The 14,136-nt window shown below is 44.8% G+C and overlaps 1 protein-coding gene across 1 annotated transcript in view; it reads right to left on the bottom strand.

Annotated features, from left to right (window-relative positions):
* Positions 1-14,136, bottom strand: part of SLC2A9 (solute carrier family 2 member 9) — a 196,241-nt gene that overhangs the window by 64,961 nt on the left and 117,144 nt on the right. Inside the window, exon 8 of the mRNA XM_024119533.3 lies at positions 12,734-12,844. Within this exon, the coding sequence (XP_023975301.1) occupies positions 12,734-12,844 (111 nt within the window). The remainder of the gene's footprint in view (positions 1-12,733; positions 12,845-14,136) is intronic.

Genomic DNA, 14,136 nt, shown 5'->3' with positions numbered 1-14,136 from the left:
GGCCATGGCTCACGGGCCCAGCCGCTCCGCGGCATGTGGGATCCTCCCAGACCGGGGCGCGAACTCGGTTCCCCTGCATCGGCAGGCGGACGCGCAACCACTGCGCCACCAGGGAAGCCCTACTCCTCTTTTTTGATGATGGTGGGTTAGTGTGGGTGATCATAGCTGACGATCATTTGCCAAGTACCTGTTATGTGCCAGGTGCTGCATTCATTAAATACTTTCTATGTGTCAATTCATTTAACCGTCACTACAACTTTATGAACTAGGTTCTGTTACCCTCCTACGCTGTTGGTGGGAATGTAAATTGGTGCAGCCACTATAGAACACGGTATGGAAGCTCCTCGGAAAACTAAAAACAGAACTACCGCATGATCCAGGAATCCCATTTCTGGGCATATACTCGGAACAAAACTATAATCCAAAAGATACATGCACCCTAGTGTTCATTGCAGCACCATTTACAATAGCCAAGACGTGGAAGCAACCTAAGCGTCCATCAACAGATGAATGGGTAAAGAAGATGTGATGTATATACATATATGTATATCATATATATATATATAATGGAATATTACTCGGTCATAAAACAATTAAATAATGCCATTTGCAGCAACACTGATGGACCTAGAGATTATCATACTAAGTGAAGTTAAGTCAGACAGAGAAAGACAAATACTATATGATTTCACTTATACGTGGAACGTAAAAATAATACAAATGAATTTATATACAAAACAGAAACAGACTCACAGACATAGAAAACAAACTTATGATTACCAAAGGGGAAAGGGGGTGGGAGAGGGATAAATTAGGAGTTTGGGATTAGCAGATGCAAACTACGACATATAAAATAGATAAACGAAAATGTCCTACTGTATATATAGCACAGGGAACTATGTTCGATATCCTGTAACAAACTATAATGGCAAAGAATATGAAGAAGAATGTATATGTATAACTGAATCACTTTGCTATACACCAGAAACTAACACAACATTGTAAATCAACTATGCTTCAGTAAAAATTTTTAAAAATTAAAAAAATAAGTAGGTTCTATTATTTGTCTGATTTTACAGGTAAAGAAACTGAGAGAGGCTTTGGGAACTTGTTTAAGATCACGTGGATGATAGAAGGCAGAGCTGACATCATCTACAGTCTTTTCTGGTTCATAAGAAGACATTAACATTTTCCCAAGCAGAACAGACAAAGCACCACTTTGTAAGAGTGCACGGTTGCATCTGGGTGCCCGGCACCCTCCTCCCTGCACCCTGACCATCTCCCTCACTTGAAGGTCAGAAGCTTCATCTTTGTTTCCCCAGAACCTAGAAGAGCACCTGGCAAGTGTGGAGCCAGCGTTTGCTGATGTAGTGAACGTTGATCTTTGTAAGACAAGTCTGACAGTTCTCATTTTGCAGAGGAGAAGGATGATGAGGATGGTAAGTTTACTCTGTGGGAAGCCAGGCCCAGTGAGAGCCATGGAGGAAGCAAAGGTTAGCAGTTGCTGCGAAAGTTCTAGAGAGAAAGAAGGGCATGCGTCTAAGTCATCTCTCCTCTCCAAGTTTTCATGACTTGAGTCCAATCAAAGGTGAAGCCCTGATAGGGGCTGCCAGGGCCAGAGCAACATGGTGGGAAGCTGGACCCTTGGAAGGTGGGGATGGAGAAGGTCGGGGACACCCAGGATCAGAGGCCCAGAGAGATTATGGAATTTGTCAAAAGTCACTCAGAGCTCTTCAGAGATAAGGAAGTGGAATGAATGCTCTCTCACACCACAGGGATGGCTGAAAAATATCCATGCTCTTGGACTCAGTCATTCACCTTTTGGGTATTTATCCTAAGGAAATAGATATTTGGTCAAAAATTTGTGGACAAAGATCTTCATCACAGTGTTATTTATACTAATGAGGACATAGAAACAATCTAGAAGTCCAACAACTGAATTGGTTAAATAAATTCTGGAACATCCAAGTGATAATTATGTAGGGATTCACGTATTTTAAAAGAATTTAAAATAACACAGAAAAATCTTCAGTGTATAATTTTAAGTGAAAAGAGCAGGGCATAAAGCTGTATAGACATATACAGTTTTGTAAATTACAGTTACGTGAAACTAATACGTTCTAGAAAAATATATGCAAAAATAGTTTGTAATGGCAAATTCTGGTTGGGGGAATAATGTGTGACTGTGATTTTACTTGTTATTTTTTGGTCACTTCCAAGTTTTCTACAATGAGCTTTTAAAATTTTTTTTAAAAGAGAGTAAAAGATAGACTTAGCTAAAACTCAGATGCAAATCCCTATTCCCTGAGTCATAAATCTTTACTTTTTCCTGATCATCAATGATTTCCAATACCTGCCCTGGCAAATTTTCATCACTGTGTATAATGTGTTTCTGCTACAATCTAAGGATGTCAAGGCCATTCTTCTGGTTAATGGGGCTGAGCTCTGAGTTAAGCTAGCACTGGAAATGAAGCCTGCTCGTAACTGGACCACTTGGGGGCTTCATCTCATAAGCATCTTAGGGGGTTCAGTTAGTGTACCCAGAGACAGAGTGCAGAAGTGACTAGAGACATTACCATGACAGCCGTCACAGTCTTCGGGGGACACTGAGGTTGCTACACTGAGATTGATGTGTATTGCACTGTCACACTGAACTTGTTACTGATTTCAGTGTGTTGGGTGTTTTTTTTTTTTATTGTTCTTGGGTTTTTATTTTTTGTTTGTTTTAGCTTCTTTAAAGGCATCATCACTGATTTCAGAGTCAGAAATTGTGCCCCAAACACAGACCAATGAGAACCACTGTCTCACACCATGATGCCAACATTCGAGCGCTTTGGTGGGGGAATCTGGCTGTTTCGTGTCACTAACGTCTCTGCATGATCCACTAACCTGAGACAAAGTTAAAGCTGGAAACAGTGTCTTTGATTTGGAAACAGTTTGTAAATATGGTATGGGAAGACGCCAAGGCAATGACTGTGAAAGAGAAAGAAGAGATGGCAACAACCCTCTCCATCCTAGTGAGAAACAGGGTCAGTCTCCAGGGCTCTCTTCCTCCTTTAAATAGCACTGAAGTGCAGCCTGTCAAAAGGGATTAGAGTAAACACGGTATTTCCACTCGACATTGAATCATGAGTGAAGACATGAACTCAAGGTGAACAGCAGCCTCTGAAGGTTACTGGTGTCAGCTGGGGATGAACTGTCAGCCTCCTGATGCTTCCAAGAAAGTCCATCTGGGGAGTCCTGAGCCATTTACCTGTACCTACTGCCCACCCCACAGTGCTAGGACCAGTGGTGGAATAATAATGGTAAAACCTTTTTTTTTTTGGTTTGTTAGATTAATGTGTAGTTGATTCAATAAAATGGACCTGTTTTAACTGTGCAGTTTGGAAGGTTTTGACAGATTTCTCCACCCATAAAACCCTGACCACAACAAGATACAGAACATTTCTGTCACTTCAAAGTTCCCTTGTCCCTCCAAAGTTCCCTGGCCCCAAGCAACCACTGATATGCTTTCCATCAATTTAGATTAGATTAGTCTAGATTAGATGAGAGTTCCATACTGGTCATCCATATGCTTTTGGGATTTGTTCGTGATGTATAATCAATAGTTCATTCCTTTTTAGTGCTCAGTAGTATTCCATTGAATGGATATACCATAATTTGTTTCTCCATTCATCAGCTGATGGACACTTGGGCTATTTCCAGTTTGGGCTCTTATGAATAAAGCTGTTATGAACATCAGTGTCCAAGTCTCTATGTAGATGTGTGCTTTGATTTCTCTTGGGTATGAGAAAATGGGTGGGTTGTATGGGTAAAAATTTTACAAGAAACTGCCAACTGTTTTCCATTTTAAAGTCCCACCAGTAGTGTATGAAAGTTCCAGTTGCTTCACATCCTCATCAACATTTCGCATATCTGCCATTTTAAACTTTAGTCACCCTTATGGTGAATCGTGGTATCTCATGATGGGTTTTAGTTATAATTTCCCAGATGACTAATGATGTCAAGCATCTTTTCATCTGTTTATGGTTGTCTTTTTTTCTTTTGTGAAATGTCTGTTCAAGACTTTTGCTCATTTTCAAGTGGATTGTTGGTCTTCTTATTGTTGAATCACTAAGAATTCTTTATATACTCTGGATTCAAGTCCCATGTAAAATGTGTACTTTGTGAATATTCCGCAGTCTGGCTTGCCCTTCCATTTCCTTAGCATTGTCTTTTAAATATTCACAGCTTTTACTTTTGATGAAATCCAATTGATCAATTGAAAACAAGTTTCATCGCCTAAAACTAAAATAATATTGTACAACTATATTTCAATTTAAAAAATGGTTTATGCTTTTTATGTCCCATTTAAGAAATCTTTGCTTACTTCAAGGTTGCAAAGACTTCCTCCTATGTTCTCTGCTAGATGTCTTGTAACTTTAGCTTCTATGTTTCAGTCTATGGTCAATTTTGAGTTAATTTTTGTGTGTGGCATGAGGTAAGAGTTTTCATTTTTTTCAAATTACTATCTAGTTTTTATGGCACCATTTGTTATAAAGACTACCTTTCTCCATTGAATTCCTTTGACACATTTTGTATTTCTGTACTCATTCTATTCCATTGATCTGTATGACTATCCTTATGCCAATTCCATGCTGTCTTGATTACTGTATAGTGAACATCATTATAGCACTTACTATGTACCAGATGCTTTACATATAGCAATCATTTAATCTTCATAACATCTCTATGGGGTATATACTATTATCATCCCCTGTTATATCCAGAAATTGAGGCTCAGAGAGGTTAGCAGCCTACCCAAAGTCACACAGCAGCAGAGCCAGCCTTCAAGTCCAGGCAGTCTGGTTCCAGAGTCTTGCTCTTAACCCCTGAGCTACATTACCTCTCCACACTGTCAGTAAGACAAATGTACATCTAGATTTATGAAAAGGATATATGCACTCTCCCAAAGCTTTCCTTCCTTCCTTGTGTGAGGCCCTGGCACTGGGGCACAGAGAAAAAAGAGATAGGAGTCCCTGCCCTTGGGGAATTTATGAGTTGAATTGTGTCCTCCAAAAAAAACAGGCTGAAGTCCTAATACCTGGTACCTCAGAATGTGACTTTATTTGAAAACAGGGTCTTTACAGAGGTAATCAAGTTCAAATGAGGTTATTAGGGTGGGCCCTAATCCAGTATGATTGGTGACCTTATAAAAAGGGAACATGTGGACACAGACATGCACACAGGGAGGATGCCATGTAAAGATGAAAGCAGAGATTAGGGGGATGCTCTAAAGCCAAGGAATGCCAAAGATTGCCAGCAAATCTCCAGATGCCAGGGCAGAGGCCTGAAGCAGATTCTCCCTCAGCCTCAGAAGGAATCTATCCTCCAACACCTTTGTTCAGACCTCTGACCTCCAGAATGGTGAGACAACACATTTCTGTGTTTAAGCTACTCAGTTTGTGATAGTTCGTTACCCAGCCCTAGCAGACCCAAATAGTGAGCTCACGCCTGATGGAGAGCAGGGCTTGGCGTGTTGTCTGGTAAATGATTAAACCTATGAAGAAAAAAGGAAAGCATGGAGGAAAGGAAAATAGGGCCTAAATTTTCATTTAAATCAAATGTGACTCAATTAAAACTTCCAAATCTGACTTAATGTGTCTTTATAGTATTTTACATACATTACTTTATATGCATTATTTTTTTTTTTTTTTTTTTTTTTGGTATGCAGGCCTCTCACTGTTGTGGCCTCTCCCGTTGCGGAGCACAGGCTCCGGACGCGCAGGCTCAGCGGCCATGGCTCACGGGCCCAGCCTCTCCGCAGCACGTGGGATCTTCCCGGACCGGGGCACGAACCCGTGTGCCCTGCATCGGCAGGCGGACTCTCAACCACTGCGCCACCAGGGAAGCCCTCTTTATATGAATTTTATAGGTCAGTCTCTATCTATATTTTGTTCTTTGTTTACAGCTAAGTGTAAAGTGTTTGAAGTACTCAGGGCTTCGTAGAATTCCTGACATCTCAGGGATGGCAGGGCCCTGTAAGAGTTCATTCTTCCACGAGATCATAGAAGATACCCTGTTCTTTCTGTCGTATTCCAGGCCAGGCCTTTTCTCATCCTGCTGGTTCCCGTGAACTCAGACTTTGCCTGGCTTGACTTGCTGCTCCTGAGTGTGTGTGGGGGGGAGAGGCACGTGGGCTGACTGTGCGCAGGGCTCCAGAAAGAGGAAGCGCTCTGGGTGGGGACTCGGTCTCCCTCAGGACATTTGATCTGAATGCCTGGAGCAGAGGGTGTGGATCCCAGCCAGAGGCAGAGCACTCCATCTAGTTAGCAGATGCTCCTTTCCTCAAATGGCTTTAACAGAGTCTCACTCAATTAAGTAACTATGTACTGGGTGCTTATTATGGGCTGGCCCCTAGCGTAGCAGAACGTATGCAGACCAGGGCTGCAGAAATACAGCTTGACAACTACGATCGCCATTTCTTCAAACTTACTGTGTCTCTTTCTTTCTCTCTCTCTCTCTCACACACACACGCACACACACACACATGCACGCACACAATCTGAACATTGAAGCAAGGTGCCACCCAGACTGAGGCTAGCACCCAAGTATCCTAAATGGTTGCCCTTGATCTTGACACTTTGTGGATGGTGGGGTCACTGAGGAACCCTTGCCACACAAGCAATTAGTGACACTCTATTCAGAAGCTGGATTATTGCTAAAGCTTTAGTTATAGAAGGATGGGAGAAAGGAACAGGGAATTGTTTCATTATCGCTGACTCAGCTTTCTTGCAGAGACAAGAAAGCCAAGGCAGATTGCATGAGAAAAATCTCAAGTTTCCGTATTACTTTTTTTTTTCGGTATGCGGGCCTCTCACTGTTGTGGCCTCTCCCGTTGTGTGTTCCGGACGCACAGCCTCTGAGGCCATGGCTCACGGGCCCAGCCACTCTGCAGCATGTGGGATCCTCCCGGACTGGGGCACGAACCCGTGTCCCCTGCATCGGCTGGCGGACTCTCAACCACTGCGCCACCAGAGAAGCCCCAGAGAGTTCTTTTAAAAACGCAACATGGCATCTGCTTTCAACACCCTTGGCTGCTCCCCTCCAGCCCCGCCGGCGCCCCCTGCTGTCCCTCTGACTTGCAGACACATCCCTGCTCCCGTGCAAAGCCTGCTCTAGACATCCTCCATCGGCCTCTCCAGATCCACTGTGTCCTGGAGGACGACCCATAGGACCAGATCAACAGGCGTCCTCGCCCCCTGCCCCCAGGGGGTGTCAGCAAACGTGGCACCCGTAAGAAATCAGAAGGAGGGAAGGAAGGGAATGGGACCAGGTGATGGTCCCCCGGATCCCTTCTTACAGGCACATTGTGGCTGGCCGTGTCTCTCTACTGAAGGTCCCTGCTCCTGATGGATGGAGCCCCCCACCCTACAGACCTGCCCACCCCGAGTTAATGTGCCCTCCAACCCCTCCTCTTTACCAGGCCGGCTCTGCCCTGCTGGGGTCTGGCTGAGGCAGGCCTTCCTTCTGGCAGCCCCCTCTGCCTGGAATGTTCTTCCCCAGGTATCTGGGTGACAGACAACTCGCTCGTCCCTCGAGCCCGACCACAGTGTTTAACAGGGCAACCATCCCACCTCTCAAACCAGATTCTCTGCTCTTCTGCTCCTCACTGCATCTTCCACCTTCTAACCACCGTGCAGGTGACCACCGATGCCATCGTTACTGTTGGTCCTCCCCACTGGGCGCTCGCCTTCTCCTGGGCAAGGACCGGTGTGTCTCTTTTGGTCACTGATGCCTCCCACACACCTGGACCCAGGCCTGGCACGGAGTAAGGGCTCAACCGGCACTTGCTGAATATTGAAGGAATGGACACTCTGGCCAGTTTCATCTTCCAGGTTTGTAGGCGGTAGCAGGGCATGATCAGATTTACCTATAACACGTGTTTGGTTCTCTTTAGGAATATTAATCACCAACAGCGATTGTACTAGTTTTCTCGGGCTGCCGTCATAAAGTACCACAAACTGGGTGGCTTGAACGATGGAAATGTCTTTTCCCACAGGCCCGGAGGCTGGAAGTCTGAGACCAAGGCACTGGCAGGGCCAGGTTCCCTCTGAAGATGTGGGGGAGGGTCTGTCCCAGGCCCCTCTCCCAGCTTCTGGCAGCTCCTTGGGTTTTGTGATATAACTTCAGTCTTCACATGGTATGTCCTGCGTCTGTGTCAAATGTCCCCCTTTTTATAAGGACACCAGTCATATTGGATGAGGGGTCCACCCTACTCCAGTATGATCTCAACTAATTACATCTGCAATGACCCTCTTTCCAAATCAGGTCACATATAAAGGTACTGGGGGTTAGAATTTCAACATGTGAATTTTCAGGGGACACAATTCAGCCCATGAAAATAATGAGCACTTATTAAGTGCCTGCTCCATGCCAAGCACTGGGAATTACTGTATAATTCTCATGATTGGGCTTCCCTGGTGGCTCAGTGGTTGAGGGTCCGCCTGCTGATGCAGGGGACGCGGGTTCGTGCCCCAGTCCGGGAAGATCCCACACGCCGCGGAGCGGCTGGGCCCGTGAGCCATGGCCGCTGAGCCTGTGCGTCCGGAGCCTGTGCTCCGCAACGGGAGAGGCCACAACAGTGAGAGGCCCGCGTATCACAAAAAACAAAAAAACAAAAAAAACTCCACATATTTATTCTCTCCCAGTTCTGGAGGCCACAATCTAAACTAGGTCTTAGGGAGCAAAACTCAGTTGTTGGCAGGGCTGCCTCCCTTCTGGAGGATCTAGGCGAGGATCTGTTCCTTGCCTTTCCCAGCTTCTCAAGGCTGCCTGCACTCCTTGGCTTGGGGCCCCTCCCTCCATCTTCAAAGTCAACAAATACACCACCTCCGCTTTTGTCATCACATCTCCTTGTCTGACTACAGCTCTCCTGCCTCTTTTTGGACCCTTGTGATTTCACTGTATCCACCGGATAATCCAGGATAACCTCCCCATCCCCCAATCATGACGTCTGTAAAGCCTCTTTTGCCGCCGCATAAAATAACATATTCTTGTTTCCAGGAATTAGGACGTGGACACTTGGGGAACCAGTATTTTGCCTCCCACAGGTGGGTATGGCTATGTACCCATTTTAAAGATGAGCAAATAAATTCAGAGATGTTGGTGATTTTCCCCAAACCACTCAGCTGGGAAAAGGATGAGTAGGATTTGAATTCAGAACTGCCAGGTCCTAGAGCCCAAACGCTTTCTCCCCCAGCTCATTGTTCCATCCCAGACTCCCAGCTTCATGCTGACTTTAATCTCATGAATTTCCAGCAGCTGGTTTTCCAAATGGATGTTCTTGCTGCAGCATCAACTCAACTAAGGTGTTAGAGTAAATGCTACCATTTTTTTTTTTACCACTTTTTTCCAGTGGACGATTCTGCATCTTCAGCTCCTTTAGAAGATAAACTAGGACGGAGTGCAGATTGGGGCCTTGCACACAGGGCCATGGGACAGGCTTTCCTTTACCTGGCTAACTTCCACTGGCCCTTCAACTCTCAGCCTCCTGGGTCCCTCCTCCAGGAAGCCCTCCTGGACCCCCTCACAGGAGAGCTCATCCCAGTATTGCATGTGGCATGTGTCTGTTTCTGGGTCTTTCTCCTTAGATCACGATAACATCACTGGTGACCTCCAAGCACAAGCATGATATAGGTGCCCTGCAGCTGCCTGTGGCATGGATGAACGCATGAAGGAATGAATCCACCACCAACACTATGAAGCCGCCATCCCTGCTCTGGGCCCACCGAAGGTGCCCATGCCTCTAGAACGCACAAGATCCAAATGACCACGGCCCATCATGATCCAGACTTGAAGGCAGCAGCGGGCAGACTCTTCAGAGGCTGTGACCTCCAGTTCTGATCTTAGAAGGGTCCTCTCTTTCTCTCCCAGTCATTTACCTCCTTTCTGGGATGAGTCCTTGAAAGAAGTACTTCATCAAAGATTATCAGCTTTACTGAGGATGATCTACCAGCCAGAGAGTGGGGCGCAGAAGCAGGGGTTTCTGGAGTCAGAGAGACCGAGGTTGGAAGCATCCCCACTCCCTCTGTTTGCTCCTCTTTCAAATGGGGGCAATCACCTGACTTCCAGGACTGATGTGCACGTTCCTGAGATCTCAGGTAAAGCACAAAGGGTCTTGGGGAGCAGAGGGGCCCTTATGTTAGCGCTCCCCACACCCTCAGGTTCTGACCTACTGCTGTGTGATCCTGGGTAAGTCATTGCTTCTGGTCTTGGTTTCCTCAACTACGGAAAGATCGAGAGAGACTCTGCAAAGTCCTGCTCTCTGTGAGAACGTCCATCACAGCCTTATGTAAGAGGACAAATAATGGGAACCTACCTAAATAGAACAAGAATAGTTAACACTCACTGAGTCATATCATGTGCCAGGCATTGCCTGCATCCCTGTGTCTACTTGTTTAATCCTTACTCCTTCCCTGTGAGGCAGGGATGTTGTCCTTATTATAGAAATGGGGAAATCGAGTCACAGAGCTGTTGAACAACTTACTGGAGTCATGCAGCTCTAAAGGGACAGAGCTGGGATCCGATTCCAGGCAGCGTGGCTCTGCCACCCAGACTCTGAGCAGAGACACTCAACAACCCTACCCCGCAAACAATGGTTAGGGAAATTGCTGTATAGCCAATTTCTGAAGAATGATACAGCTTTCACAACTAGTGCTAATTCAGAGGGGGCGACGATCTACGTATGTTTCTGTACATATGTGACACTTCAATAAAAATTTACTCAAACAAATAATAAAATGGAAAATCATTTGGACATAAGTTTATGTGAACAAAAGCAGAGTTAAAATTAGTCTATACATAGCATTACACTGAGTAAGATTTATACAGCCATCAATGTATAGAAAACACAAGGGGCGGGACTTCTCTGGTGGCGCCGTGGTTAAGAATCCACCTGCCAATGCAGGGGACACAGGTTCAACCCCTGGTCTGGGAAGATCCTGCATGCTGCAGAGCAACTAAGCCCGTGTACCACAACTACCGAGCCTGCGCTCTAGAGCCCGTAAGGCACAACTACTGAAGCCTGCACGCCTAGAGCTCGTGCTGCGCAACAAGAGAAGCCCACCGCAATAAGAAGCCCACGCATCGCAATGAAGAGTAACCCCTGCTCGCCACAGCTAGAGAAAGCCTGCGTGCAGCAACGAAGACCCAATGCAGCCAAAAATAAATACATAAATTTATTTTTTTAAAAAAGCAAACACAAGGAGAGATTTTGCCAAACTTATGTGGATAGTATGATTGTAGGTGATTTCTTCTTTGTTTCTATTTTCTGTAGTTTACAAATTTACCCTAATGAGCTCATGCTGATTTCTCATAACAAAATACTTGACCAAAAAATAAGCAAACAAAAAAGGGAAAATCCAGGGCTTCCCTGGTGGCACAGTGGTTGAGGGTCCGCCTGCCGATGCAGGGGACACTGGTTCGTGCCCCGCTCTGGGAGGACCCCACATGCCGTGGAGCAGCTGGGCCCGTGAGCCATGGCCGCTGAGCCTGTGCGTCCAGAGCCTGTGCTCCGCAACGGGAGAGGTCACAACAGTGAGAGGCCCGCATACCACACACACAAAAAAGGAAAATCCAAAAAACAAACGCTGTAATTTCCCCATGACTTTTGTTCCAGACTGACTGTGATTTCCTGATGATCAACGTAAAAATTAATAATAACAATTGGGTAGAGTCTATAACTCAAGCCAAGAATTTTGAGAAACTTCCAGATTGTGAAACATCAAGATATTGTCCCTCTAACAAAAGACTGTGAGTGGAAGAGGGAGGCAGAACATCGGGTCTCGACACTCTCATGACATCCGTTTTTAAAAGCATCTTGTTAGAAATGCCCCATTAAGAGCAGGGAACAAAATAAAGTGTTCTTTCAGAAATGAGTCAGAAATACAATTGGAAGCCTCTGCCTGTTTGCACTGGCATCAATCTTGTCAGTGCAAATCAGTGAGCAACAGTGGAAATAAAAGGTCAAGGTAGAAGACATAGGAATAGCTCAGAAAGGGCAAAACCAAAAACCAGAGAGGTTGAGTGCATTGCCCAACATCACACAGCCAGTAATTTCCAGAGCCAGGATTCAACTCCAGTTAGGTCTGTTTGCAAAACCTCTGCAATTTCTGCTAGATTCTGAAATTCCCTAATGTTTTATCCATCCCCCCCGTATGTTTATTTTATGTATCAAAGGTTGAGAAAAAGTGACGAGCTCTATATCTCTCTTCTTTTGGACACTGTTGCTTATTAATAAGTTACTCTCTTGATGGACCGATGGACTGGAGTGTACTTTCTCCTTTTCTTTGCCTTGCAAACTCCTACATGTTTGGGGTGGTGATGACAGCTAATGGTTTTAAAGTGATGGCAACAGAACTTAGGCTCATATGGACTCTGATCTGGACTCCCAGGGAGATATGGCCCTCTCTACAGGGTGCTCACCACAATGTGTCATTTGGGACTAAGTGAGAGTTCAAAGAAAAGAACCACTTATTGAAAAGAAGACAGTAGGGAAACAAGATGTAGATAAGGATATTCTCTAGATGGGTGAAACGTCAGTGATAAACTGCATTATAAACTCCCCAAATTCAGACACTTTGGAGTGACAAAGGGCATGTTTCTTTAAATTCATGCGCTTGTTACCTGGAGGTCCCTGCAGCTCTGTTTAACCCCCCAAGATGTTCTCAGGAATAACCCTCAGTTTACTCACAGAGAAGATGGCAGCCAAAGTCTCGATGCCACCAGTGCTCAAGGTGATGTATGGGATCTTTTCCGGAGGGATTCCAGCTTTTCCAAAGATACTGTTGGTGTAGAACCAAATCTATAAAGCAGGAGAGAAAAAGAAGGCAGGAGGGTCAGTGAGAGGCATCTATTTTCTAAATTAAATTCAGGTACAAGGTGGTCTCTGAGATTTGCTGCTAAATCCAGAGGCATAAGGTGGAGCTATGCGGTTGGCTGACCACTTATTTTCTCCTTTCTCCCACATTTTCCCTTTCTCCAATACTAACAGAATGTCTACATTACTGGGAGCAACATGTGCTCAGCTAAGTGTGGCAATGAGATATGAACAGAAATATTGGTGAGGCTTCCAGGAATTCTCCTTAAAAGGAGATTTTCAAGAAAGAGGTGTGATCTCTTTATTGCCCTTCCTCCTTTCTGCTGTCAGGATGGTGAATGTGATGGCTAGAGCTTCAGCAGCCCTCTTGGGACACTAGGTGACCTCAGGATAGCACTGCTTTTAGCCCCCATGGTAACTTTGTGAGAATTAGATACGGTCCCTGATCCACAAGATATTTTACTGTCATCCACTGGAAACTGTCATAATAAATCTATAATGGGTACAACATGAATGAAACTCCTGAGAGTTCTGCAACTCACAAGCTGCATAACTATACATAGAACCCTTATGGTATGAAAGCCCCAGTTGAGATGCTGGAGCAGGAAGTTAGAAGGAGACTGTGTGAAATCTCTTGCATTCCTATACACTAATGATGAAAAATATGACAGAGAAATTAAGGAAACACTCCCATTTACCACTGTAACAAAAAGAATAAAATACCTAGGAATAAACCTACCTAGGGAGACAAAAGACCTGTATGCAGAAAACTATAAGACACTGATGAAAGAAATTAAAGATGATACAAACAGATGGAGAGATATACCATGTTCTTGGATTGGAAGAATCAATATTGTGAAAATGACTATACTACCAAAAGCAATCTACAGATTCAATGCAATCCCTATCAAACTACCAATGGCATTTTTCACAGAACTAGAACAAAAACTTTCACAATTTGTATGGAAACACAAAAGACCCCTAATAGCCAAAGCAATCTTGAGAACGAAAAATGGAGCTGGAGGAATCAGGCTCCCTGACTTCAGACTATACTACAAAGCTACAGTAAACAAGACAGTATGGTAGTGGCACAAAATCAGAAATATAGATCAATGGAACAGGATAGAAAGCCCAGAGATAAACCCACACACATATAGTCACCTTATCTTTGATAAGGGAGGCAAGAATATACAGTGGAGAAAAGATATCCTCTTCAGTAAGTGGTGCTGGGAAAACTGGACAGCTACATGTAAAAGAATGAAATTAGAACACTCCCT

The sequence above is a fragment of the Physeter macrocephalus genome, chromosome 7 (genome assembly GCF_002837175.3).
Source record: "Physeter macrocephalus isolate SW-GA chromosome 7, ASM283717v5, whole genome shotgun sequence".
NCBI classification, from domain to species: domain Eukaryota; kingdom Metazoa; phylum Chordata; class Mammalia; order Artiodactyla; family Physeteridae; genus Physeter; species Physeter macrocephalus.
Note: the sequence above shows the minus strand (reverse complement) of the source record. Positions and strands in the feature narration are given on the sequence as shown.